At 46.5% G+C, this 27,333-nt stretch overlaps 1 protein-coding gene and 1 non-coding gene across 4 annotated transcripts in view; one reads left to right on the top strand and one right to left on the bottom strand.

The window, feature by feature from the left end:
• The first annotated feature begins 407 nt into the window (after nucleotides 1–407).
• Tsen2 (tRNA splicing endonuclease subunit 2) overlaps nucleotides 408–27,333 on the top strand; it is a 34,694-nt gene continuing 7,768 nt past the window's right edge. The window contains exons 1-7 of one of the 3 annotated variants that reach the window (XM_028753484.1): nucleotides 408–487; nucleotides 7,793–8,001; nucleotides 9,954–10,035; nucleotides 13,089–13,125; nucleotides 16,690–17,215; nucleotides 18,354–18,431; nucleotides 25,014–25,064. In XM_028753484.1, coding sequence (XP_028609317.1) covers nucleotides 7,813–8,001; nucleotides 9,954–10,035; nucleotides 13,089–13,125; nucleotides 16,690–17,215; nucleotides 18,354–18,431; nucleotides 25,014–25,064 — 963 coding nt within the window. In that variant the 5' untranslated portion in view covers nucleotides 408–487; nucleotides 7,793–7,812. Of the gene's footprint in view, nucleotides 488–4,529; nucleotides 4,587–4,642; nucleotides 4,669–7,792; nucleotides 8,002–9,953; nucleotides 10,036–13,088; nucleotides 13,126–16,689; nucleotides 17,216–18,353; nucleotides 18,432–25,013; nucleotides 25,065–27,333 lie in introns of those variants that run through there. The other 2 variants (XM_028753483.1, XM_028753485.1) reach the window with 2 other exon arrangements.
• On the bottom strand, nucleotides 21,044–21,115 carry Trnaq-uug. The gene has a single exon. It is a non-coding gene; the product is annotated as a tRNA-Gln (tRNA).

The raw sequence follows: 27,333 nt of genomic DNA, 5'->3' as shown, positions 1-27,333 counted from the left end.
AGGGGAAGCAAGTACAACAGCCAGGAGGCCAAAGGTACAAAATGGGAGGCAGGTACAAAAATGTCTGAGTTCCATAGGGAAGAGTCTCTGGGAGAAGGGCAGCCCTAGCCCAGCCCCTGGGCTGGAGAGTTCAGGGTAGAGGGCAGGGGTATGCCAGCCATACCCTGTAACAGGTAGGTGTGGAGAGCTGCATAGTGCTGCGCCCTTAAGATGGCACCGGTCTCCGCCTTCCGCCATCCCGATGGTGAGTGCTCTTATGAGTAAACAGGTCCTTATTTGGCTGTGGCTGGCGATCTGGCTTGTCTCCGTGTGTGTGGACCTATCTGCTGTTGCCACGTGGCAGACGGGGGTAGACTAGTCCTAGAGTACTTAAGCCTGGGAGACGCTTCCCCTGGGGTCAGAAGATTGTTCAAGGTTCCTGAATAAACTACTTGGAGAAGAACTCGTGTGCCACATCATCCTTGCTGAACAAGGGTGGGCGCAACAGGTAGGGACTAAGGGATGCTGGGAGAACCTGGTGACCAGGTCTACTTTGATATGTTAAATAGGCGCTTGTCCCAAGTTTGAAATTTAACAGTTAACAGTTTCAAACCCCTTTCCACCCCCACCCCCACCCCCAACAGAAAGTATGTAGGGAAGGATAACTTTTTTTTTTTTTAATATATTTCAAAATTATGTGGTGGTTCCATTCATGACTTGCATTAAGACTTGGTGTCCCCAGACAGTTGGGACACCTTTAATCCCAGCACTCAGAAGGCAGAAGCAGGTAGATCTCTGAGTTTGAAGCCAGTCTGGTCTACAGAGTGAGTTTCAGGACAACGAGGGCTACACAAAGAAACCCTTATCTGGAAAAACAAAACAAAAACAAACAAACAAAAGACTTGAAGCCCATTTCCAGCTGTGTTTACTATGTAGTAGACAGATGACCTTTATACTGATAGAAATGTTTGCTTGTTTTATTCTATCAAAAATAGTGTATACCTTTAATCCCAGCACTCAGAAGGTGGAGGCAGCCAGATCTCTGAGTTTGCAGACAGCCTGATCTACAGAGTGAGTTCCAGAACAGCCAAGGCTACACAGAAACCCTGTCTCAAAAGATAGATAAATAAATAGACGGATGGATAGATAGATAGATAGATAGATAGATAGATAGATAGATATTCCATAAATCTCCCCTACCTGGTAAAACTTTTGTTTATACAAAGCACTATTCCCAGAACCACACACATTCCCAGAACTTGATGACCTGAAAATCTAATTCCTTTCCTTCATTGTCTTTGCCTTGGATTCTTTTAAAACTAACCAATATCAAAAGTCTGTGAGATCGGGGGCTGGAGAGATGGCTCAGTGGTTAAGAACACTGACTGCTCTTCCAGAGGTCCTGAGTTCAATTCCCAGCAACCACATGGTGGCTCATAACCATCTGTAAAGGGATCCAATGCCCTCTTCTGGTGTGTCTGAAGATAGCAACAGTGTTCTCATATACATAAAATAAATAAATATTTAAAAAAAAAAAAAAGTCTGTGAGATCAGCCCCCAGCCAATGGAGAAGAGACAGAGGCATCACCTGTTATGAAGTTCCTGCCCCCCGAGTGCTCACTAGCCTGGTTTGGGTCTCAGTTACACCCTTTTGAAGAAATAATCACATTCTCCAGCTACTTTCCCTTCAGTCGTGCACTCCCTTATGTGACAGCTAGACTGTTTTCTGTCTGTTTCTAACACTACTCTGGAATTCTGAAATTAAGTGTGTGTGTCCTCAGAATGAGGCCTCACTTTTGCAATCCCTCACAGATTTGCTGAGTCAGCCATGTGCACACTCCCAGCTGAGGCTGCCCACAAGAAGCCCACCTTCTAGTTCCAGATCTCAGAACAACAAACAAAAGCATGCTTTCTGGGTTAGTGAATGCCAAGATTTCTACACTCTTGTGGGTTTTTACCCGTGATTTCAGTGTTTCAAATGCCCCCAAGCGGAGTGCTGAAGTAAGGCAGTGTTGCTCAGCCAGGAAATGTGATTTACTGGAGGAAATACGACTCAGATAAGCCCCTGGCACACACTAGTTACTGCACTGCTGCCTGTGAGGTCAATGTTAAGGAATCAGCAGCAGATAATGCAGAGACTGGCTTTAAATAGAACCACCAGCATGAAACAAGGTTATATCAACCACAGGATGAAAAAGCTGTGATCAGAGGCTCCCAGAAGCCAGCCCAGGGTTCTCCTGGGAAGAACAGGTCAATATTTGCTAACTTTATAGGATACACATGACTACCAGAAATAGAATCTACTACACAGTTGACACAAGCATGTGTGCCTGTGTTACACGTATATAATACATTAAGGGATTCATACTAGGATATCATGAGTGAGATCTTATATAATGTTTAAGGTTCTTGTTTTATTCATTTTTAAATTGATTTACTTTATGTTTATGGACGTTTTGCCAGGATGGAGAGATGGCTCAGCAGTTAAAAGCACTGACTGCTCTTCCTAGAGGTCCTGAGTTCAATCCCCAGCAACCGCACGGTGGGTGGCTCACAAGCATATGTAATGGGATCTTCTGGTGTGTCTGAAGACAGCTGCAGTGTACACATATACAAAAGGAAAAAAGTGTACTGCCACATGACTGTTTTGCCTACACATGTGTCTGTGCTTGGTGCCAAAAAAAGGGCATCAGATCCCCTGGGACTGAAATTACAGATGGTTGTGAGCCACAAAGTAAATTCTGTAAATTGGGCACAGGTTCTCTGGTAAAGTGTTCAGTGCTCTTAACCCCTGAGCCACCTCTGCAGCCCCTCTTGTTGGTGGTGGTTTTTTTGTTTGTTGGTTTGGTTTGGTTTTTTTGAGACAGGGTTTCTCTGTGTAGTCCAGGCTGGCCTCGAGCTCAGAGATCTGCCCGATTCTGCCTCCCGAGTGCTGGGATTAAAGGCGTGTGAGGACAGGACTCCACTTCCTGTTGTTCCTTTAAGAGATAAGCAAGGGTCTCAGTGTACTGCCGGGCCTTGAACTCCCAGCCTCAGATGATGCTAGCCCCTCAGCTTCCCTAGTATCTGTAACTATAAATATATACCACCATGCCTGGGTAAGGATTATTTTCAAATACTCCAACAAGGAAATCAAAGTTGAGATATGAAGAATATGAAAGAACAAGAAAGCAAAGGTTGGAAGTTTGAGAAATACATTTTTTATGTTATGTTTTGTTTTGTGTTTATGGACCCCAGGACCTCTGCATGCTAGGCAATTGCTCTGCTACTAATTCACACCCCCGCCTAGGAGAAAAAGGAAAAGAAAAGAACAGAAAAGAAAAGAAAGACAGGCTCTCACTATACAGTCTGAGCTGATCTGGAACTTGCTATCTAGGCCAGGCTGGCCTTTAATTCATAGAGATCTGGATACTTCTCCTTACCAAGTGCTAGGATTAAAGGCACTCACCACCACACCTGACACAATTTGTTTGTTTGTTTGTTTGTTTACTGCCTGTCTGTATTCTTTGTTTTACGTTTTGTTGTTGTTGTTGCTGTTGAGTATCTTTTGTGTATTCTTGAACAGTTTCACACAGTGTGTCTTGATTGTAGCCACCCCCAACTCTCCTCTCCCATCCCCTACCTGCCCACACATCCCTGCCTATCTTCATTCTCCTTGCCTTTTATCTTCTTGTATCCATCAGATACAATTAGTACTGCCGGCTAGAATGTTAACTGATCTTTCAGGCTTGATCTTGGCCAAGCCTTACGTAGGTAACAAGTCTTCTGTGAGTTCGTGAAGACCATGGGCTCTGTCATGCCCAGAAGTCAACATTTCACAGCATCCTCCCATCCTCTGGCTTGTGCCTTCTTTCTGCACCTCCCCCTTTTCAGTGTTTCCTCAGCCTCAGCAAGGGTTTATATAGATATCCCATTTAAGGCTGAGCACTCTGCAGTCACTTGGCAGCATTTTGATCAGTACTGAGTCTGTATTGTCACCACCACCTTCTGCAGAGGGAAGCATCTCTAGCCAGGGATGAAGGCAGCACTAATCTGTGGGTATAACTAAAACATTTGGAAGTAACAAGACACTAGTAGGCTTCTTCTTAGAGTCGTTGACCTCCTGAGACACTGGCTTTTAATCAAGTTTACAATACCAGGCATGACTTTTCTTTGTCGAACAGACCTCAGATCCAGTCATTAAGTGTTGGTTGCCTCTGTAACCTTCCAACCATTATTGCTCCAGTGGGCACATCTTCCCTTATAGCATTGGGGTTCATTATTGAATAAAATCTCGTATCACACTGAGTTCAAGGCCAGTCTGGACTAGTGAGCTCCAGGCAAACCTAGGCTATACAGTGAGACCTATGTAACCTCAAAAGGGGGGAAAATGGATCTTGTGGGATTACTGTGAGGATTAAGGAGGGATAAATTACCTTCCTCTTTAGACTTAGCTGAGGGTTGGGGCGGAAGGTACCATCTGCGGTCCTGTGCGCAGGCGTGCTATGCTTGGACGCAGCCGGTCGATTTTGCGGCTGTGCGCAGCTGGTTTTGCGGCCGCACTGCTTGACGGCTGCAGCACCGCCCCCAGGTTGCCGGGTAACGGTGGGCGCGCGTGGCCGCCTAAGGTAAGACTGACGGGAGGTTCGGGAGCCGGCGGGTCGTTTGTGTTCTGTGTCCAGAGTGTGAGCGGCTTCAGGCGTGAGTGAGGTGGGAGCTGGCTGTCACTCAAGCGCGCATGGGGACAGCGTCCTGAGGGCTACCGAGCACTTCGCTCTCGCTGACAGATGCCGTCTGCCGCAGACCCAAGCTGGTCTGCCCTGGCCCTAAGCCCTGCACCTCTCTGGAGTTGTGCATGGGAAACACAGATCAAAGTGTGTTTTCAAATGATGAGGAGCCCACGAGGGGCGAGGATGGGACGCAGTTGGCAGCGTATTTGTACTCAGCACCGCATCAAACCAAGCGTGCTGCTGCCTGCCTGTAATCCCAACTTTCAGAGCTGGAGGCAAGAGTATCAAGCTGTTTTTAAAGCTATCCTCAGCTATGTGTCACGTTTGAAGCCAGCCTGGGCTACGTGTGGCCTCATATAAATAAATAAATAAATAAATAAATAAATAAATAAATAAATAAATACCACGGGTTAGTTTTGCATTAGGGCGGCTTCTTTGACACCTGATCCAAGAGTGTTGGGAAATGATAGGGATCCACCTCTTCCCGTGTGGTTCGTGCTTGGATTGACACTTAGGAGCATATAAAAGGGGGTGGGCTCACCATTGGGTGTGATGGTTCATGCCTTTAGTCGTACTTAGCACATGAGAGGCTGGGGCAGAAAGATCATAGTTTAAAGCTAGCCAAAGCTACATAGCAAGACCATGTGTCAGCAAAACCAAAAATTTAAAATGAGTATTAGGCTAGCAGGTTAGGGGAAGAATAAAGGACGGATCTTGCTTTTGATGGACAGAAATATGCTTTGTGGTGCTTTGGCGTACGGCATGGCCAGGTTTCTCCTTAACAATCTTTGCAGGTACATTTACACACACACACACACACATGCACGCACACGCATGCACGCACATATGAAAGTTATTTTTTCACTTGTATAGTGGGAATAAAAACATGACTGAGCTGGGACTGTGGCTCCTTTGATAGAGCATTTTCTTTGAATGAGCCAGACCCTGGGTTCAATCCCCAGCACAAGGAAGAGAAGCAAGTAAAAGCCTTTATATACAGTCCTCCAGACCGTCCTGGTCTGGTCTACCCTATACATAAATACCTGCATCTATGTATCTGCACTGACATGTAACACTTGAGTGTTTGGTTCCCCAGGGAAGCCAGAAGAGGATATCTGATTCCCAGCAACTAGAGTTGCAGGTGGGTATAAGCCACCATGTGCATGCTGGGAATTGAACCTGGGTCTTCCGGATGAGCATCCAGTGTCTTAACTACTAGGCCTCTCTACATCCCCATGCATGGGTATCTTTGACACTCACTTGTTAGTTGTTCTAACTTTACTTCCTTAGTCCATGTTTCCCTGTCTTTACTGAAGTTCCTGGCTTCATGGGAAATTCCATGAACACCTTGGCCAAGGCTTGATGTTTCTGTTATTACTATCATCATCCAGTGTTTGCCTGCCTGTGTGTCTTGTCTGTGCTTAACACGCATGCAGTACCCACAGAGGCCAAAAGAGGGCATTGGATCCTTGGGACAGGAGTTACAGATGGGCCTGAGCTGCTGTGTAGATGCTGAGGATGGAACCTGAATCCTCTAAAGGAGCAGGCAGTGCTCCTGCCACATCGTTTCTTTTTAATGGTCATGAAATGTAAAAGCCACCCACCTCCTCAGGCCCAACTCTCTCTTGCCTAATGAATGCTGGTTTGAGGGCAAGGGCATCCAGGTCATCAGTCGTATTTTGTCCTTTGTGAGGGATTATGTAGGTGACCTGAGAACTCCCTGTAACCTCTCAGTTTAAGTCATGTGTAGACCTGACCCTAGACAGCTGCAGGTTCAAATCCCCCACCTACCTAGCAAAGCATCTTTCAGTTGGAATGTACATATTTGCATGGGCTGTGGCTCAGCAGTGCTTTGTGCTGGTCGCTGGCAGCAGCTCCATGGTACATCAGACTTGCTTTTGTGTGTGTTCCACGCTTGTTTTGTCTTCTTGGGTCAGGATAAGACCCAGAGTAAAGAGGTCTTCAGCTTCCTTGGATGCTCCTAGGTAATTCTCTACCTGGTTGGTAGCTGTGTGGCATCTTGCTCAGACCTAGCCCACAGTGAGCAGATGCAGACTGTGCCTGAGCGGGACCCACAGAGAGGTCCTGTTGCTGTCATTCACAGGGCCCTTTACAGGCCTCACTGACCCGAATGTTGCCTTGACTTTTAATGGCATGGCTGGTGCTCACTCCAAAACCAGTACCATCAGAGTATGGGTGATGCCACTCTGCCAGGTCCTGTCCCAAGCACTCGGTGAGCCATGGCTGTGAGAAGCTGGTTTTCTCCCCTTTTATAGGTGAACTACAGCCCAGAGGCTGGGGGACTTTGCCCAAGGTTTTACAGCTAAGATGCAGCTACTTGCTGATTTGGGTGTGTACACTGTGGAAGCTAGCACCCACGTTCACTTGTCAGATATTCTATCTTTACCTCCTTGGTCCATGTTTCCCTCTGTGTCAAAGTCTCTGCACACACCCACTGGCGTTTGGTGGGACATACTTGGCCCTTAAATGACAGTGACTCTGCTGTAATTCACAGATTTCCTTTTTAAAAGTGGGAGCCAGGCATGGCGACTCACACCTCAGATCTCTGCACTTGGAGAGTAGAGATGGGGACCAAGACTACATAGTCATCCTCACCTGCATGGTTCAAGGTCAACCTGGACCACACAAAACTTGTCTCAATAAAGCAAACAGAGAACCCTGATGACTGACTTCCCCCGGGGAATCTGATGTTTTTCAAGGTGGATCTTCAGAAGACGGATGTCTCACCAGACTAATTCTGCCGAGGACACAGTCTTGGTTTTATCTCTTCGTCCACTTTACATCCAGTACTTCTGAGTATTAGCAGTCCCTGGGAGATGCCGAATGTTTGTTGGTCAAGGAAAAGAAAGTATGTTGTCCTTAAAGGCAGGTTAGCAGCTACAGTTAAAATAATGGCACTGGCTTCTTAGAGGTCTTAGCGTCTGAGATACCTCAGTGACCGATGTCCTTGTTACATGGTATCTTCTAGTTCATTGTTTGACAAATATTCTGCTTTTCCTCAAGAGACCACGTGATCCTGGTTCTGAGTGGGCTGGCTCTGTTGTTCTGCAGTTACTGAGTGGGTTCCTTCCCTTGTCCTCTAGAGACCTGTTATCCTTGCAGAATGGCAGAGGCAGTGTTCCGTGCTCCGAAGAGGAAAAGAAGAGTGTATGAGAGTTACGAGTCACCACTGCCTATCCCCTTTGTTCAGGACCAAAGTCCCAGGAAGGAATTCCGCATATTCCAGGCTGAAATGATTAGCAACAATGTAGTGGTGAGGGGCACAGAAGACATGGAGCAGCTGTACGGGAAGGTAAGCCCTTCCCAATTCCTTCCCAGAACAAACCATAAGCCAGCTCTCAGGCTTCAACTGTGAGCCTGAGAACTAGACACGCCCAACCACAAACCCACATTCCAACAACACGTAGGGTAAAGCTGTGTAAAGACAAAGAAGTAATTTACAGAAAGATAATGAGTAAAAACTTGACAGTCACCCCCCCACTGACTTCTGTCCCTTCTCAGAGGTCACTATAGTGGCACGGGGCCCATGAGCCAGGGCCTGTGGAAAGTTCCCCAACATCTCTGCTCTCTGTCCTTGCTGGGCACTTGTTAGGCAGGATGACAAATGAGACCCACTCTCCATGTCCTTCTTATTGCTGGGACATTTTAAAAGCCAGTCTGATGGAGAGATGGCTGAGCAGTTAAAAGCAGTGACTGCTTTTCCAAAGATCTCAGATCTGATTCCCAGAGTTCCAGTTGATCAATAGCCTCTTCTGGCCTCTGAAGGCTCCAGGTATATGTGATATGCAGATAGACATACATCCAGGCAAAACACCCATACACACAAAATTTAAATGATTGGCTCTTAAAAAGTAATTGTTTTTTTTAACATAAACTGATTAAGATATAGTTTATAGCCTTATAAGGATGTTCACTCCTTATAAGCATACCTTTAATTCAGTGACATTATAAATTTATGGAGTAGTTTCCTGTCACCACAGTCTAGTGTTAAGGTTTGCTAGTTTGGTTTGGTTCTGGGGTTTGCACTGAGGGTCTTGTGTTCCACCTCTGAACTGTACCTGTCATTCCCTCTGGAAGATATTTACCTATGACAGTGAATCCTGCTCCTGCTCCCAGCTCAGGACAGATGATGGGCATCCTGCTTCTCTTCTACATTCTTTAGAGCGTTTACAGTAATGTCAGTGGCCTCAGCCCTGGGGTCCCTGTGGACCTGTGCATTAAGGCCTCGTTGGGTCCTGTCTGCCTACAGTTCCCTGCTGAGGCCTTTGTTTGTGAATAAGGTAGAATGAGGCTTTACACATACTGGACAAGTTTTAATCATCTTATTAGTATTTGATTTTTTCTGTTCATTTATAATGAAAAGCAGGGAAATTATGTATTTAGGGGAACCAGCAGGAATGAGAGGAACACTTCCTCTCCAGAGTACAAAGGAATCCAAGAACACCTAGGTCTGCAGTGGTTATAGTTCTCACTCCTGAGCCCTATGTGGTTATAATTCTCACTGTGTTCCTGAGCCACATGTGAGAAAAGCTGCCCCTGCCTGTTCTGGTGCCTTCCGGATGCTGGACACAAGCCAGCGTAATTCATCATGAGAGAGAGGAGCTGGTACTGAACTGGGGGCTGCAGAGATAGATCCATGAGAAGAGTACACAAGGTCCTAAGTTCAGACCCCAGCCCATGGGAAAGAACCAACATTGATGGCTTACAGATGTGCACACATACACCTACACACCCATGTGTACACACGTGTACCTACACACCCACGTTTGCACACATGTAACTGCACACCCACATGTAACTGCACACCCACATGTGCATACGGAACCTGCACACCCACATATGCACATGTGCACCTACACACCCACGTGTGCACACATGCACCTGCTCACCCACATGTGCACACGTGCACCTACACACCCACATATGCACACATGCACCTACACACCCACATGTGCATACATGCACCTACACACCCACATGTGCACACATGTAACTGCACACCCACATGTAACTGCACACCCACATGTAACTGCACACCCACATGTGCACATATGCACCTACACACCCACATATGCATACTGCACCTACACACCCACATGTGCACACATGCACATGAACACACACTACAGAGGTGGAAATGTATGATCATTAGGAAATCAGGGAAACATGAGGCTGTTGAATAGTTCTATTCCACTGCAGCTGCAGACCTGACAACTGGGCGTCAACCATGTTTCTTCTTGAAAGGGTTACTTTGGAAAAGGCATTCTTTCCAGAAGTCGTCCGAACTTCACACTCTCCAATCCCAAGCTGGCTGCCAGATGGAAAGGTAAGCCATGTAGCTTTCCTTTGGTGTTTACATGTCCTGGTGAGATGGTAAGTTCTGGAAGAGAGACAATACTGACAGCAAAGAACAGAGCAGCTATAAGAATTTGCATCAAAAGAGCTATTTGTTCTGTTCAGCTTGACTTTTTTTTAACTGTCTCACTACTTAGCCCAGGCTGACCTTGAACTCAGAATCTCCCATCTGCCAGCAGATCAGGCCAAAGGATCTTTTATAGTTCTTGGAAATGCATTTCACTTTCCTTCTGGAATGGTTAGAAGTCTTACACGAAGGGCCTTGATTTCAATCCTTTGCCCCTCAAAGACAGGAAAACTATTATTGAGGCTTTTTGGTTATGCTTTTGCCTGATAGGATGCTGTGTGTAAGAAGTTCTTGCCTGTGCTATTGTGAAAATGAGCTTGGTGTTTCATTTGCAGAGGTAGAATTTACAATAACCATGGCATTGTTAAACATTTTATTAATATGGGGCTGGTGGTGAGACAACTTGGTAGATAAAAGTGCTTATCACCAATCCTTATGACCTGAGTTAGATCTCCCGGATGAACCCTGTGTTAGAGTTTGTGTGTGTGTGTGTGTGATATACATATATTTATATATACATATGTATGTATATATGTGGGGATTTGTTCATATATATTTATATGATTTGTTAGAGTGGCTTACAGGCTATGGACCAGCTAGTCCAACAGTGGCTGGCTGTCTCCTGACAGACAGTCCAAAAATCCAACAGTCCTTCAGGCCACAATACTGAATGCCTTAGCTGGTCTTTAGTATACCTTGGAATCCTGAAGAAGTAGGCTCTAATGCCAGAGAAGGAATGCTGCAGTAGCAGGATAGATGTACTTGCCAGTGAGAGTGAAGGCATACAGGCAAAAAGCAAAACCTTCCTTCTTCTGGGGCTTCCTTTTATGTGGGCTGCCGTCAGAAGGAGTGGCCCAGATTTAGGGTGGGTCTTCCTACCTCAAGTCATCCAATCAAGAAGAACTCCTCACACCTGTATCCAGCTGCTTGCCTCTTTTTAGTTAATTCCAGATGTAGTCAAATTATCACAGACCCACATGGTGGAAAAAGAGAACTGATTCCTGAGTTGTCCTTTGACCTCTACACACACACACAAATAAATGGAATTTAAGATTTAAAACTAATTAATATGCATAACTCCTTAATTTACAATTCTTTTATCCTAATACATTTTCCAAGGCATCTTCATGACAATTTAACCAGTAGATTAAAACATAAAAGAAATTGCCAGGCATAGTTGTATATGCCTTTGATCCCAGGACTCGGGAGTTCAGCGCCTGCCTGGCTGGTTCCGAGATAACCAGAGCTACAGAGCCTGTCTTGAAAAAGCCACAAAATAAATAAATAAGTAGATACATACAAACATACATGCATGCATACATGCATACATACATACATACATACATACATTTATTTTTAAAATTATAAAAGAATTTCTTTAAAGCTAAGTATAGTGGCTCAGACCTATTGCTGGGAGCCAGCCAAGTCTGGAACGGTTTGAAACGGGACACAGTGTTGAATGGAGAGTTAGCTTTAAAGACAGATGGTCTCCCGACATAGTTTTGAAGACTGATGGTCTCAGAGATAGCTGTCTTAGGGAACAGTTACCTGCTGTTCAGCCTTCATGAGAGAGACTTGTCAATTTTCTCCTGTCAGAATGCCTCTGCTCAGCTGGGCGGTGGTGGCGCACACCTTTAATCCCAGCACTTGAGAGGCAGAGGCAGGCAGATTTCTGAGTTCGAGGCCAGCCTGGTCTACAGAGTGAGTTCCAGGACAGCGAGGGCTACACAGAGAAACCCTGTCTCGAAAAACCAAAAAAAAAAAAAAAAAAAAAAAAAAAAGAATGCCTCTGCTTCATAAACCACCCCAGAATCCATCTCAGCAGACTCATTGCCTCCTCTGAGGCATCGAGCTGAGGAGCCTCCAGTCAAACTCCCTTAGCCTGCAGGTGCGGCTTATCTCAGTGTTCTGTGACTGTGAAGAGAAACCATGACCGTGCTAACTCTTATAAAAGAAAGCATTTAGTTGGGGCTGGCTTACAGTTTCAGAAGATTAGTCTATTATCTTTATGGTAGGAAGCATGGCAGCATGCAGGCCCACATGGGGCTGGGGAAGCAGCTGAGAATTCCACATGCAGATCACAGACATCAGGAAGAGAGAAAGACACTATAGGCTTTTCAAAACCTCAAAGCCTGTCGCCAGTGACACACTTCCTCCAATAAGGCCACACCTACCAATCCTTTCAAATAGTGCCACTCCTTAGTAACCAAGTAAGTGTTCAAATATGAGCTTATAAGGGCCTTTCTTATTCAAACCACCACAAGGCTGAGTTTGGGAAAGGAGATAACTTATCCTAAAGGCAGAATGAGGAGTAGGAGTAAAAGGTAGACCATTGAGTGACCTGAAAAACACTTTGGAAGAAAGGCCTTGTCCTAGCTGACACCCAGAGGTCGAGCTGAAGCCAACTCCACACCCCAAACCACCCCACCATCAAGGGTCTCTCCAGCCACAAAGGGAAAATGAAATCTAAGCTTACACGCAGGGCCTAAGCATTCCACAGATGAACTGTCCCCTTACATATCTGTGCTTCTGAGCTGGGGCTAAGGCTCCTAGGACCCATCTGAGCCAGCAAGAGGTTGTGGATGCAGGGAAACATGGCGGTCAGAAGCTGGCTGTGGCCAGTAGACGGTTAGCATTAAGCTGTGTGACTGTGGATCTTGAAAATATCTGTCTTTTTAGGGTTTTAGTGGATTTTGTTCCCTCTAAGAAAGTCTGTATGGGGGCTGGAGAGATGGCTCAGTGGTTAAGAGCGCTGACTGCTCTTCCAGAGGTCCTGAGTTCAATTCCCAGCAACCACATGGTGGCTCACAACCATCTGTAATGGGATCTGATGCCCTCTTCCGGTGTGTCTGAAGACAGCAACAGTGTACTCATATACGTGAAATAAACAAACAAATAAATAAATCTTTTTTTAAAACAAGTCTGTATGGAACTAATAGAACGTCTTTCTGTTCCAGATGTGCAGACAGACATGCCTATAATCACCTCAGAGAAGTAAGTGAGGGCTACCTTGGCTTCCGTGTGGCTGTGTCTTCTCGGATCTGGTGTTAGGTAGTCTGTGATGACAACACTCTGTGCCTTCATTTTCTCGTACGAGTAGATAATGCTTGAGAACTGAGTCTGGATTTAATGTGGGTCAAATCCCATCTGCATGTGTCACTTGTTCAGGTCACCCTCCCAAAACACCAACTGCTGTCGTCTCTAGAATGTGTTATAAAGTCCTGAGACTTGGTGTTCTAAGTAGGTTTCCCAGAGGATGTGGGCAGATGGCCCTGCCCTCTTGCTTGCTCTCCACTGTAGAGTCAAAGGGTCTCACAGAAGTCCCTGTCAGTGCCTCTTAGACAATCTGGAAGCATTCCCCCAACTTCACAGTCACCTGCATGGTGCCTAACTGATCCCGATGGGTCACTCCCAGGATTTCTTCCCCCACAATCCCACGTACAGCCCAAGATACTGAGCCCACAGCCCTCTTCTCTGTGCCAGCTCTCATAGTCTTGGGTTCAGGGTCAGTTCCAGGATATCAAGGCCAGACCTTGAATCTCTCTGTAGCATGGGCTTTATCGGTCCCTTAATAAGACTAGGACTAAGTGGTGGCTCATGCCTGTAATATCAGCACTGAGACAGAAGGGTTGCTGTAAGTATAAGGACAACTTGATCTACATAGTGAGTTCTGGTCTAGCCTGGGCTAGAGAGTAGTCCTTTTTTCTTGAGGCTGTCTTGTCTTGCTGTGATGAAAAAACATGACCAAAGCAACTTGGGGAGGAAAGGGTTTAATTCTGCTAGTGTTTCTACACCATAGTTTATCATCCAAGGATAGGAATGCAAACATGGCCAAGAGCCTGGAGGCAGGAGCTGATGCAGGGACCATGGAGGGATGCTGGTTACTGACTTGCTCACTCAGCCTGCTTTCTTATAGCACCTAGGACCACCAGCCCAAGGATGGCCCCACCCACAATAGCTGGGTCCTCTCCCACCAGTCACTAATTAAGAAAATGCCCTACAGGTTTGCCTCCAGCCTGATCTTATAGAGGATTCTTCCTAATTGAAACTTCCTGCCCTTACATGAGTAGTAGCTTGCATCAAGCTGGCATAAAACTAGCCAGCAAGTCTCTTTTTCATAAAACAAAACGGGTGTCTATTCATCCCAAACCTCATTGTTTGTATGCTCTAGTTCAGACCCTAGCCCCTCTATAGAGCCTCTTTATGCTCTGCATAATGTCCACGTAAGTCCACAGTGATGTTCCCACATTCTAGTCCATGATGACAGACTCATGGCTGTGCCCTGCAGGCAAGCAGAGTATCAGGGAGGCATGTTCCCAGCCTAGCCTTGGAGCCAGCCTTACTTAGAGCCTGGCAGAACCTCCATCCCTGGATGCCAAGTGCTCAGGTCACCATACTCAAAGCTAGGATTCTAAAGCAAGATGGAGGCTGTGAGGACCCTCCTGATCATGCTGCTGTGGAGATAATGAGAAGCCACACCTGCCTGAGGATGTGAGTCCCAGACAGATGCTCCCTGAAGAGCATCACTTATTAGCACTGCAGTGTCTGCAGTCTGAGCGTCCAGAAGTGGTCCCAGCTCATTTATGTTTCCTTCAGCTGCACCCCAAAGGACCACAGGCTCAATGACTTAAAGCAACTAAAACGGATCTTCAGTTCTAGAAGCCGAAAGTCCAAAATGCAGTTATCAGCAAGGCCACCTCCCTCTGGAGGGCACAGGAGGACATTTCCTGCAAATCTCAGCTTCTGGTGGTGCCTGCAGCCCTCAGTGTTCTTGGCCAGTCCTGCTTCCAATATTCTTTCTCTCTCTCAATTTTGTGTGAGGAGGAATAGAAGTAGAAGCTACACCGTGGTGAAAGACAGAGTCCGAGCTAAGCCCCAAACATGTGCAATACCAGATTAACCATGTCTGTTGTTGTACAGGTTTCAGAGCAGCCTTGCCATGTTTCAGTCCTTTGGTGGGGGAAGGGGCACTTTCTTGAGACTGGGTTTCTCTGTGTAGCCCTGGCTGTCCTGGAACTCACTCTGTAGACCAGGCTGGCCTCGAACTTAAGAGATCAGAGTGTTGGGATCAAAGGCATGTGCCACCACCACCCAGCTATGTTTCAGTCTTTAAATCTAAGATTCAGCCAGGCCTGGTTGTACAGGCCTGTAATACTAGCTACTCAAGAAACTGAAACAAAAGAATTGGTAAGTTCAAGTCTATCCTGGATAAATCAGACCTTAAAAAAGGAAAAAAAAAAAAAAAGAGCAAGGTAAGGCTCAGTGGTAGGGCACTTACTTGCTCTTGCTTGCTGAATAGTAATACATGAATGAGTCAAACCAGTATACAGGGATGTATGCTCGTCTGTGCATAGGAAAACCAATGTGAACAGATTGGAATTCCAATAAGCCAAAGTGAAGCAGACACCAGCTTTCTAGGTGCAAAAGTCAGTTTGCCTGCTGGATAGTGTGTGCACCCCAATATATATCTGGGTATCTGAGCACACAGGTGAAATAGAGAAGGAATGAAATTACATGTATCTTCAAGGTGGGCAGAGCCACTCGTGTTTGCCACAGAGGTCAGCCTCCTGCTGATCTTTGGTTTGTAACTGTGTTCTCATGTCACAGGAACACACCCCAACAACATCCTGACACAGCCCTGTTGTCTTCACCAGAGCCTTTGTGCCTTGGCCAATGCTCTGCTCTTTGAGTATAGAAATTTAATGTGTTACTACTCTGAGGATTATTATGGGAACTCGTTTTCAAACGTTTGGACATGTATGTGATGGCTATCTTGGATGTCAGTTGAAGACTGCTTCTGTCAGATTGGTCTACAGAAGCATTCTTCTCAACTGCTGGTTGACGGAGAGCCCTGGACCTCTGTGAGTGGTACCATCGCTAGACAGATGGTTCTGGTCTGTATAAGAAAGCTAACTGATTGTGAGTTAGAGAGTGTGCCAGAAGCAACCAAAGTTCCTCCAAGATCTTTGCTTGTGCCATGTCCTGGAGCTCCTGCCCTGGCTTCCCTTCGTGGTGCCTGTAAGCTCTAAGGTGAAATAAACCCTTTCCCTACCAGTTGCTTTTGGTCAGAGTGTTTCATCACAACAGAAAGCCAACTTGAACTATGTATAAGGCAAATCATTTTTTCCCATATCCAGTGATAGTCCTGGGCACTGTGAAAAGTATCAATTGAAATTCACTTTCCAATGCTAAACAAAGGATCTTATATTATGAATGGAGTTTCTGTTGGAAACAGTGTGATAACCAAGATTAAAAATAAGAAAATGGATCCCAGTCAAAGGCAACATTTTCTCTGCCTTATTTACCAGCATCTCTTGGTTTTAAATAATATATATTTTCACATTTTGTTAAATGGAGGTTAATTTTGTCAAAATAAACAAATGATATCAAAGGGTCAATGATGCATGCTTATTGCTAGACAGTTAGGAGAATGAAGACAGCAAGCTACCCTTGAGAAAAACTCTGCATCTTGGTGGACCAGCTTGTAGGCTTTTTTGGTCACTTTGTTGTCATGGCATTGAGACTTGAGTGTGCTGTTGACGGTGTTTCTGTCGGCAGGTATCAGCATCGAGTGGAATGGGCCAGAGATTTCATGCGGAGGCAGGGCCATGATGAGAGCACTGTGCAGAAGATTCTTACAGACTACACAGAACCACTTGAGCCTCCTTGCAGGAAGGGGAAAGAAGAGAGTCCACAGCATGAACCACTGAGCTCCAAGGCAGACTCCTCCCTGGAAGGCAGAGTGGGAAAGGATGAACTTTCTGTGACCACTAGAGATGCCGGACAGTCAGATGACCTGCAGGGTCTCAGCCCACACTCAGACTGCCTGAAGGAGGAGCCTGGCCATTCCACACTGGCTGTGGCTAGTCCTTCTAGCCTTAATGGGCATGTGGTAGAGGACCCTGAGGTTCTGCCCCAGACCCCCTGCCATAGCCAGGAAGCCCTTGTTTCACGGGATGGCCCTTGTCGTGAAGCCAGCAGCCAAGTAGCAGGAGAGAGAAGGGCTGCTCACGAGTATGTGCTCGTAGAGGAAGAGCTATGTGATGTCCAGGAGGAGGAGGAGGAGGTGGCGCCAGATGAGAAGGTACAGTGATCAACATGCCCTGCTCCCCTTATCTGGGCTTCAGGTACAGTCAGCGACAGTCAGAACATTGTTGTTGGTCTCTTTTTAAAGAGAGCCCACAGTCCTTACTGCTCTCATTGCCGTGTTAGGACCCCTCTCCTGTACTAGTCGCTGCTGATCTCACTAATGCAGACTTTACCATGACTGGACTGGATGTGGATAGGAAAAGTGTGCCCCTGGGGTCAGTGCCACCCACAGTTTCAGGAGATTAGAAGACTGTCAGTCACATCTCCTGCTGGCCAGTGAGAGCTGTCAGCCCAACCGGATGCCCTTCACTTGCTCCTGGGTAGACCTCTTGTCAACACAGGGCTGTGTGATGTTTCTGAGGCCAGCCCTGAAGCACAGCCCCAGTTGCACAGCAGATGTGAGGCCTATTTCTGCTAAAATTCAAGTTTAAAAAAAAAATTTTAAAATAAGTTAAAGCAAGACCAGTAATTCTCTATGCATTGTATGGAGAGGAAGAAACTCAGGGTAATCGCCTGATCTCCGCCACAACTGAAGTTTTGACACCTAAGTTCAAGTACATAGTTTGTGAGTGGGAGACACTAAGTTCAACAGTGCAGTTATCCCATCTTCAGGGAAAATCCACAGGATAATATTAGCAGAAGAAGAACCAGAATATCCTTTCCACATAGGTTTCTTTTAAGTATTTATTTATTTGTTTTATGTATATGAGTATACTGTCACTGTCTTCTATCACACCAGAAGAAGGCATCAGATTCCACTATAGATGGTTGTGAGCCACCATGTGGTTGCTGGCAATTGAACTCAGGACCTCTGAAAGAGCAGTCAGCGCTCTTAACCACTGAGCTATCTCTCTAGCCCCCACATGGGCTATTTTTAAAATCTATATATATTTTTACAGATTTTATCCAACAGTATGAAAAACCCAATAGAATAACCTGACAATATTCTGAAACCTTGATGAGAAAAGAGTCAAGTTGGGTGTGGTGGTACATACCAAATCCCACCATAGCTGAGGCAGCCTGGGCTAACCTGGGCTAGCCTGGGCTATGTAGCCCATTGAGAGTTTATCAAAAAATGCTCATTTGGGAATTAACTCCCCCTCCCCTCTCTCTGTTTCTTTCTTTCTTTGTAGTTGCTGAAAAGAAAGAAACTTGTGTGCAGAAGAAATCCATACAGGATCTTTGAGTATCTGCAGCTCAGCCTAGAAGAGGTATGTGTGTGTGCATCTTGCTCTCAGCCTTGGGTGAGTCCAACCCTGTACACTGTACACATGAACCCACTTTCACAATGGTTCTGTATAGAATGTTAAATGTTGACATCACCTACTAGGATATTGATCCTCAGCCTGTTTCACCATCTGAGAGTATGTTGGAACTGAGCTGTAGCTCTGTGAAATCACTAAAATGGTGTGTGAGAGCTCTGGGTTCAAATCCTCAGCCAGGAAACAAAAGGAATTTTGAGCATTTGAAAGATTTATCTGAGCCCTCCCTCCCTTTTCTTCCCTCTCTTCCTCTTCTTCCTCTTGTTCTTCCTCTTCCTCCTCCTCCTCCTTCTTCTTCTAAGAGAGGTTCTTGCTACATATCCCAGGTTAGCCTGAATTTTATAGCCCCTGCCTCAGATAATCCACCCTGAGATTCAGTAGCCACTGGCCACACCTGACTGTCTTAAACTAATTAAACCTGAGTAAATGCAAGTTTCCATTATCCAGTTGCCTCAGCCACATTTTTGTCTACCAAACAGGCGCATGTGACCTCCAAGCTAGACACCTTGTAGAACATTCTCAGTTTCATGGACAGGAGAGGCTGGGCAAAAATGAAATAAGCCCAGCCTGTCCTTTCTGCATGTTCCCGTCTCCCCTCTGGTGTCCAAGCATCAGACTCCATCCATGTGACTAGCTACAGTTTTCACACAGAAATATCTGATTACCTTTTGCTACTATTAAGATATTGATCCTATCCTATAGTTCTACTACAGCCTTTTGAGTGCCTTTTCAAAGGGCTGGGATTTCTCTCCATCTCCACATTTAAAGCCAGCTTCCCTGTAAGCTCAGGGAAGCCCCTCTGAGCTGAGCGGCTGTGAGGGTCTGCTTTGTAGACTTGTTCCTGTGCTGGTAGGAAGAGAGGATCATAGCATCTCTTCCCCTGTGTCACTTCCTAACCTTCATTTAGAATTCTGAAACTAGCTAAAGAAGTACAGAAGCTGCTGGGGGCCAAACTGGGACTTTGTGTATGCTGGACAAGAGTTCTGCCTCTGAGCTACCCCAGCCCAAGAGCAAAACAATTCAAACAACAAATGTCATAGCCGGTAGTAAAAGGTTAGACTATCTAAAGTGTACAAATAAAAAGACTGGGCTCTAGGAGACTAAAACAGACTATTGGTGGATGGGATTTCAGTAATCAGTGAAAATCTCATTTCCAGTCAGTGTTGGAGCAGCTCAGTAACCATGTGGAAAGAGGTCCATAACCCAGCCTCAAAGTGTATGCAAAAATACAGCTTAGGGCAGTTAAAGAAAGATACGCCATGGTGGTGGCACGTGCTTGGGAGGTGGAGGCAGAAGGATCACAAATTGAAGGCCAGCTTCAGCTACATAGAAAATTTATGGCCATCCTGAGCTTCCTGAGACTCATCTCAAAAACAGTACAAACAAAAACCCCAGTGCTAAATACTACATTATATAGCTTTGCCCAATGAATAAGTTCTTCTAAGAAGCTATGATGTATAGATTGGATGCCAGCGCTGGGGCCGTCAATCCATGATGGAGTGATTCCCTATGGGGCTCCAGGGCCCTGGCTCCTTCCCTAGACCACAGCACTGAAGAAAAGAAGTGGAAACTGAAATTTCAGAAACTAACTAGCAACCACCACACAGATGCAAATGAACCCTTTAACTTAAGTGATTGCCACAGATGTTTCTCTGTGGCATTATAACCTTGTTCACACGGGTTGGTTTGTTTGTTTGTTTTTACTTAAAATTAAGTTAGCATGCAAAGCTTCATTATGCTTTGAAATGCTTCGTTATGGTATTGTAAGTGTCCATGATTCACTGCATAGTGATACCTTGGACTCAAATAGTATGTAAACGCAAAGACTGTTTTATTCTGCAGAAGTTTGTCGTGCTGGGGTCTCTCATTACCAAGATAGACAAGCAAGTGAGCTCGAAGGCTCATTTTAAAGCACATTGGAATCCCAGGGTAGATGGGCTTCATCTTACACTCTCTAGGGACATTCTGAAACCATTATCATAGTGTGAAGGCTGGAGCCTGGGGCTTTTTCTATTAGTAATTGACTTGCTTGGGCTTGCCTGGACTGACCCAGTTCGTCGGCCTAGTCTCCTTAACTGCTAGTTTGAAATCTGTTGTGGAGTCAGCCTAGCCTTCTCAGTACATGTATGTCGATATACTTTCTCTCTTCTCCTCTGTACTCCCCAAACCCTTGTTCCCCTCTTACTGAACCCCTCGCTGCCTCAGATAAACACAGCCCTGCTCTCACAGGGATCCCAGTACCTTCTCTTCTTCCCAGTGCCCCGCCCTGAAGACCCCCTCGGCTCACCGGCTTCTTTCTACTTTGGTGAACATCACATATACATTTAACTCTAGATTCCACCTTGAAGGGGGAACCTTGTAGAATTTGGCCTTCTGGGCCTGGCTGATTGTGGTTCCTGTAATGATTTCCACGTTCATGCTTCCTTCTTTTTTTTTTTTCTGGCCTCGAACTCAGAAATCCACCTGCCTCTGCCTCCCAAGTGCTGGGATTAAAGGCGTGCACCACTACCGCCCGGCAGAAATGTAAGGAAAGATAATCCCAGCTACAAAAAAATTAAAGAAGGTCCCACCGAGATTTGAACTCGGATCGCTGGATTCAAAGTCCAGAGTGCTAACCATTACACCATGGGGCCACACGTGTCATGCTTCCTTCTGGTGGTTCATGTGCACCACAATCTCTTTATCATTGCACACAGTAATTATCCTTAGGTGGTGAAAGCCTCCCTGTAAGGTGTGGCTGACTTTTGGGGGAAGGGAAGCTGGTAGTTCCTTAGAGGAGTGGCCTAAGTAGGAAGTGTCCCTCCTCTTGTAGTCTTTTGTTCAGTCAGCATTTCAGGGGGGCCTCCTGCATCTGCCAGGGTAGCTGCTGGAGATGTTAGCAGGAAAAAGACCTCATTCCTGTTCTTTTGGGGATCTGCAGTTGGGATGGAGGAAAGGGAGGTTCATGTAACAGCACCTGCCCAGTTTGCCTTGCCTACATCATCCATTCCCAGGTACCATAGAGATTGCCTCTGCTTCAGTTGTTTCCATGGAACATTCACAGGGGTGTGTCTCCCTTTGGCCCACGATTATGTGGGCTCCGCTCCAAGGCTCAAGAAGAAGTCACACACGAGAACAATGGGATACCGAGTGTGCTGGCCTTACGTCCTATGTGTATGGTCCAGTGTCTCTGCTAACGTGTCTGTGTGTTATCTCCCTAAGTCCTCATATTACCCTAGATCATGTTGTGATCTCTCTGACCTGGGAAGAAACTACCTCAGGCTGGTTAAATTCCTCGCTCAAGATCAGTACTTAAACCTAAGCCATCTGATGGTAGAGCCTGAACTCTAAAGCATTTGCTGTGAGCTGCCGATGATAAATGGAAATAAACAAGATGGCACTCATCGGTGTCCCAACACCTTGGCACAGCATTTGCTTAGCATGCCTCCAACCCTGGGGTTGCTCCCCCGTGGTAAAGATAGATGTGAAGTTATAGACAAGGATGAATAGGGCCGCCTGTGGTAGCCCACACCTTTAATCCCAATACTGGGAGACAGAGGCAGGGGGATCTCTGTGAGTTCCAGGTCAGCCTGGTCTACATATTAAAGTTACAGGTCAGACAGGACTTCACAGTGAAATCCTGTCTCAAAAAAAAAACAAAAGACAAAGCAGAGAGAAAATACTTTCCTCATCAGCATAGCACACGAGAGGTGGCTTCCTTTGGTTTTCTGATGGGTGACTTGCCAGGATGTTTCCCTCAGAGGATTATAGTGAAGATCACATGAGGTCTGACATGTGTCAGGTGCCTCTACGGGAAAGCAGGTGACTACATACACGTCTCTTACCAAGGATGCTGACATCCCTGGGTGGAGATGACCCCAGTTTCATCTCTGATTCTGTTGTCCTGATGCACAGAATGGCAGGTGCATTTGTTTGTTTGTTCTTTCCTCTAAATTTAAAATGAGCTCCACTCCACCAGAATTTGGTTTGATCAGGGCTTATAGAAGGATGAGGATACTAAGGGAACTCTTTTTTTTTTTTTTAGTTTGTTTTTTCGAGACAGGGTTTCTCTGTGTAGCCCTGACTGTCCTGGAACTCACTCTGTAGACCAGGCTAGCCTCGGACTCTCGAACTCAGAAATCGCCTGCCTCTGCCTCCCAAGTGCTGGGATTAAAGGCATGCGCCACCACCGCCCAGCTCTAAGGGAACTCTTAAGAAAAAGTAAGTCTTTCAGATGTGCTCCCTTCTGCTTATTCAATGTAACAATTCCCTTTGAGTTCATGGTCAGTATCAGACATCACATTAACTTCACACAAATGTAAGGCGCATGCTCATGTCTCTCCTGGCAGGGTTCCTGACTCTAAAGTAGGTGCCCAGTCAGCCATGCCTTAATTCTCTCCCCTATAGCAAGAGGTTTTCTCGCTCTCTAAATTGTCGATGCTCATCATAAACTAAGAAGAATTCAGAGTGACTTTGTCCTTTCCTCTGCTGGACGATAACAGCTGTCACTCAGATGTGCTGATATTATCTTCCACAGCTGGCTTCTTGCCTGTCTTGCTCTTGAACCAGGCCGTGGCAGACGCCACACTGTGAGTCTGTGCTCTCCTTTAGGAAGTCATGTGATCACAGAGCCAGGCTGCTCCATAGCTTTGGAGAGTTCTGTCTTCAAGATGTGGTTTTGCAGTGCTGTGGGCCCTAACCTGAATACGCTATGTGATGGAAACACTATCCCCAAAACAGAAAGCTTGCTGATGAAGCCAGCTCTACAGACCTCCCTCCTCTGCCTCGTGAGGTCCTGATTCCAAATAAAATACCTCAATGAGGTTGGAGAGATAACAGTTATAGCACTGACTCTAACCTCAAGAGGACCCAAGCTCTGATCCCAGCATCCACACAGTGACTCAGAACCATCTGTTACTCCAGCTCCGGGTGATCTGGTGCCCTCTTCTGGCCTCTTTGGATCCCTGGCACACACGTGGTACACTTAATGTACATGTAGGCAAAACACCCATACACATAAAATAAAAATGCAAATATTTTAAACCACCTCAGTGAAGGCTTAAGCTCAGGTCTGCTGGGCCTCATCCCATGATCCTCTGAGTGAGGTAGATTCCTTTTCTGCGTTGTACTATTCTGAACCAAGAAATGCAAATTTGCAAAAATGCAGGGAACTTGTCCACCTAAGGACAGCTTTATCTTTTCTATGGTATTTCAGTCATCCTGGTCCACCCACAAACTGCAGTGTTCAGTGTTAGGAAATGGTGACAAGAGTGAAGCCAAATTAAGTTCCTAGGGAGAAGTATGCCCTCTCTCAGGACGCGAAGGCCCCTGGAGCAGCAAGCTGAGGCAGGTGCAAAAGCCCCCAGTGCATCTAGCTGCTTGGGCCTCGCCAAGGCAGGGATCATGGTTCCTTTCATTCTTTCAGCATAAGCAATGAACCCAGAGGGGAGCTGGCCTGTCGTGTGGGCTGAGGCAACAGTGTCAGTCTCTGCTCTGCCTTAGAGAGGCGCAGGAGTGGGAGGGATTTCCAGGCAAAAGCAAGTGCTCTGGAGCAGAGGCCAAAGAGTTGCTGGAGCCTGCGGTGAGGAAAAGGCCATTAACACAGCAGAGAGCAGGGGTGGGAGGGGGAGGGCCTGGGCATATTCCCAGAGCAGGTCTGAGCTACCACACCCTGCTCTAAACAGTGTGTTTATGAAGAATAGCTTTTCTAAATCAAGACTGAGTGAGATGTGTCCTGTTTTGGTCCTGGTTTGCAGATCGCAGTGGGGGCTGGCAATGATAGGTCTGCTGTGATCTCACCACAGGCTTTGGTCTGTTTTTCCTCCACCTATGCCCTCCTCACCCAGCAGGAGCGTGAGTGAGGCAGATAGTTTTGAGTTTGGCACCCAGGCCCTCCAGAGAGCTTGGAGAACCCTAACTATGGAGAACATCAGTGGCTATGGGCGGTTCCAAGGAAGCCACTGGGGTGCTAGGCCCTGCACCCTCTCATCCCTGGACACTTCTGCTCCCTTCAGCTTTCTAGCCCCTTGTTGCCATGTGTGCACAGGCTGGGGACAGGAGAAGAAGGAAACCAAGTCCTGTTTCTACTCAAGGACTCTCCTGCCCTACATGAGGAAGCAGGGGCCATTTGTGATTAGTTGTGGGTAGCATATCTCATGCCTTTTAAAATACTTTGACGTGAGAAAAGTCAGGTTGAGCTATAGCTTAGCAGGGTAGTTCAGGCATGCAGGAGGCCTTCCTTCAGTTGCCAGCACAGCAGTCAATAAAATACAAAGTAACCCAGTGTCATCCTTCAGTACTGCTTACTGCCCTGTCCCCCGGGTGCCTGAGGATCAGAGATCTGACTGCCCTGGACGGAAGCCACAGCATGAGGCTGTTGGGATAGATGGGGGTTTGGAGGCATGTTGGCTTTGTCAGGAAGCTATTTTTATTTCTGTTGGGTGATGTGGGGTGAACTAAGGGTGAGCTAGGCAGTCTCTCCCCCGCTAAGCCCCACATCCACCCTAGGAGAGCAGCAGTGTTTCTAATGAGTTCTCTCCTGCTTTGTTGTAGGCTTTCTTCCTGGCATACGCCCTGGGATGCTTAAGTATTTACTACGAGAAGGTAAGTTTTTGTGTACACACAATCCCCTTGTTCCCCCGTTGACAGGAGGTAGAACCCCCTTCCCGTGGAGCTTTAAAGCCAATGTGTCGACTTTGACTGAAAAAAAGATTTGCCCTTTGTCCTGTAAGGCTCAAACTAAAGAACTTCAGCTAGAGCAGTTCAGTAGAAGCAGGGTGACTCTTAGCTGTGTCTCTCTGAGAGGCTGGGGAACGTGCAACGTGAGGAGAAGGAAGCCTGTATCATGATGGTACTAACATCACCAACAAACCACTAAGTTGCAGGCTGGGTGCCACCCAGGTGCACAGTCCCTGCTCTGCATGTTTAAGGCCTTGGGTTCCATCCCCAGCACTGCAAAAATAAACAAACTCACCACTGTATAGCTGTACACATGCTGAGTGTCAGACCCTTTAAATTCATTGAGTTTGGTTTGATTTTTTTATATTTAGTTTTGGGTTTTTTTTCTCTTGTTTTGTTTCATTTTATTTTTATGTGTATAGGCATCTTGCCAGAATATTTGTGCACCCCTTGCATACTTGGTGTCCACAGACACCACTGAGGGCATTGGATCCCCAGAAACTAGAGCACAGATTGTGAGCTTCCTGTGGGTGCTGGAAATGTGCTAGGATCAGTGCTCTCACTTAACCACTACGTCATCTCTCCAGACCTTTGTTTTTGTTTTTGTTTTCAAGTCAAGATCTTCCGCATAGCCTAGGCAGGCCTGGAACTCACTGTTTGTAGCCTAGGTTAGACTCGATGTTGAGACAACCTCCCTACTACATGTTATCCTCTCAGAGTTCCAGGATAACACATGTGAGCCATGATGCCCAGCTTGCCTGTGCTAGTTCTCATCTTTGCCACCTCTTGGTAGGAGCTGCATTAACAAGCTAACTGAGGCTTAGAGAAAACAAGCCAAGGCTGAGAGCAAGGCCACCTGGCTAGTGTGGTGAGAACCAGCTGGTAAACCACGTGTGTGTGGCTTCGATGTCTCTGGTTTCACCTTTGCTGGCCTCTAGGCAGATGAAGAAGGGCGGCCTCTCCCTGGACATTTTCGTCCGTTTTGAATCTGGCACCTTGCTGATATCATGCCTATTCAAGGTACTTAGGATACAGTAACGAAGAAGAAAGGAGACAAACAGCACCAGGAGTGTCTGTCTGCTTCTGGGGCATCCTCAGGCTCCAGCCGGACCACATCCTCTTGGGGAGACTTAGTGAGGGATTGAAGCCACACAGGTATGAACAAAACCTGATGCTAGGTGTTCATGAGAGTGATTTGTTCTCTGGGGATGGAGCCCAGGGCCTTGTTCACGCTAAACACGTGCTCTACAAAGCCATATTTGTGGAAGTAAAGCTTAGACTGAGCTGGACTGAGCCCAGCTCGCTGAGAGGCTGAGCCCCCGACAACTAACGAGTTGATTCTTTCCCAAAGTAGTGGAATGAGACAAGACACTTTCTCAACCCACCCATTTACCTGTTGTGACTTTTTTCTGGTGGAACCCAGAGAAAACTTCTTGTTCTAGTCAAGGCCCTTCTCTGGACACACCTGGGTTATCACACTGCACAGTCAGGTGGCTGTTCTATCTGAAAACTAAATGGAACCAAGGATCATTTGGGGTCTTTAATGAAAATTCACTTACAATATTATGTTTTTGCTTTCCTGAGCCTGGCCTGACATTGCAGTAGCTCCTCAGTGAAGCTCCCATGGGTTTGTTACACGTGAGCCCAACACCACATGCTGTTGGTTCCTTTGTCTACAACGTCCTTCCTCAGATCCCACCTCTTTCCTTGGCCTCAGACCCCTTTGCTATTTCTCCCCTCCCTAGCCCTGTTCTCATCTTCCTGTCCCTCTCTCAAGGATAGAGCCCAACGCCCGTGTATGCTGAGCCCCATCACCAAGCTGCACGCCAGCCTCAGTGTCTCCTTTTCTGAGTCCTCTAGATCCCTGCAGCATAAGAAATGAGTGGGAGCCTCAGGTGGGAGCCACATGGGTCACTGTAGACTTTTCTGGTGGCACTCAAGAAGCAGAGGCAAGAAGACTGCAAGTTCAAGGCCAGCCTGGGCTACAGTAGTGAGACTGTCTCAAAAAAAAAAAAAAAACAGTACCCCCACTCACCCACAAGAAATTTTTTTTTTCTGAGACAAGATTTCTCTTTGTAGCCGTGTCTGTCCTGGAACTCACTTGGTAGACCCACACTGGCATCAAACTCAGGGAGATTGGCCTGCCTCTCTGCCTCTGCCTCTGCCTCTGCCTCTGCCTCTGCCTCTGCCTCTG

The sequence above is a fragment of the Grammomys surdaster genome, unplaced genomic scaffold (assembly GCF_004785775.1).
Source record: "Grammomys surdaster isolate TR1022 unplaced genomic scaffold, NIH_TR_1.0 125950, whole genome shotgun sequence".
Classification (NCBI taxonomy): Eukaryota; Metazoa; Chordata; class Mammalia; order Rodentia; family Muridae; genus Grammomys; species Grammomys surdaster.
Note: the sequence above shows the minus strand (reverse complement) of the source record. Positions and strands in the feature narration are given on the sequence as shown.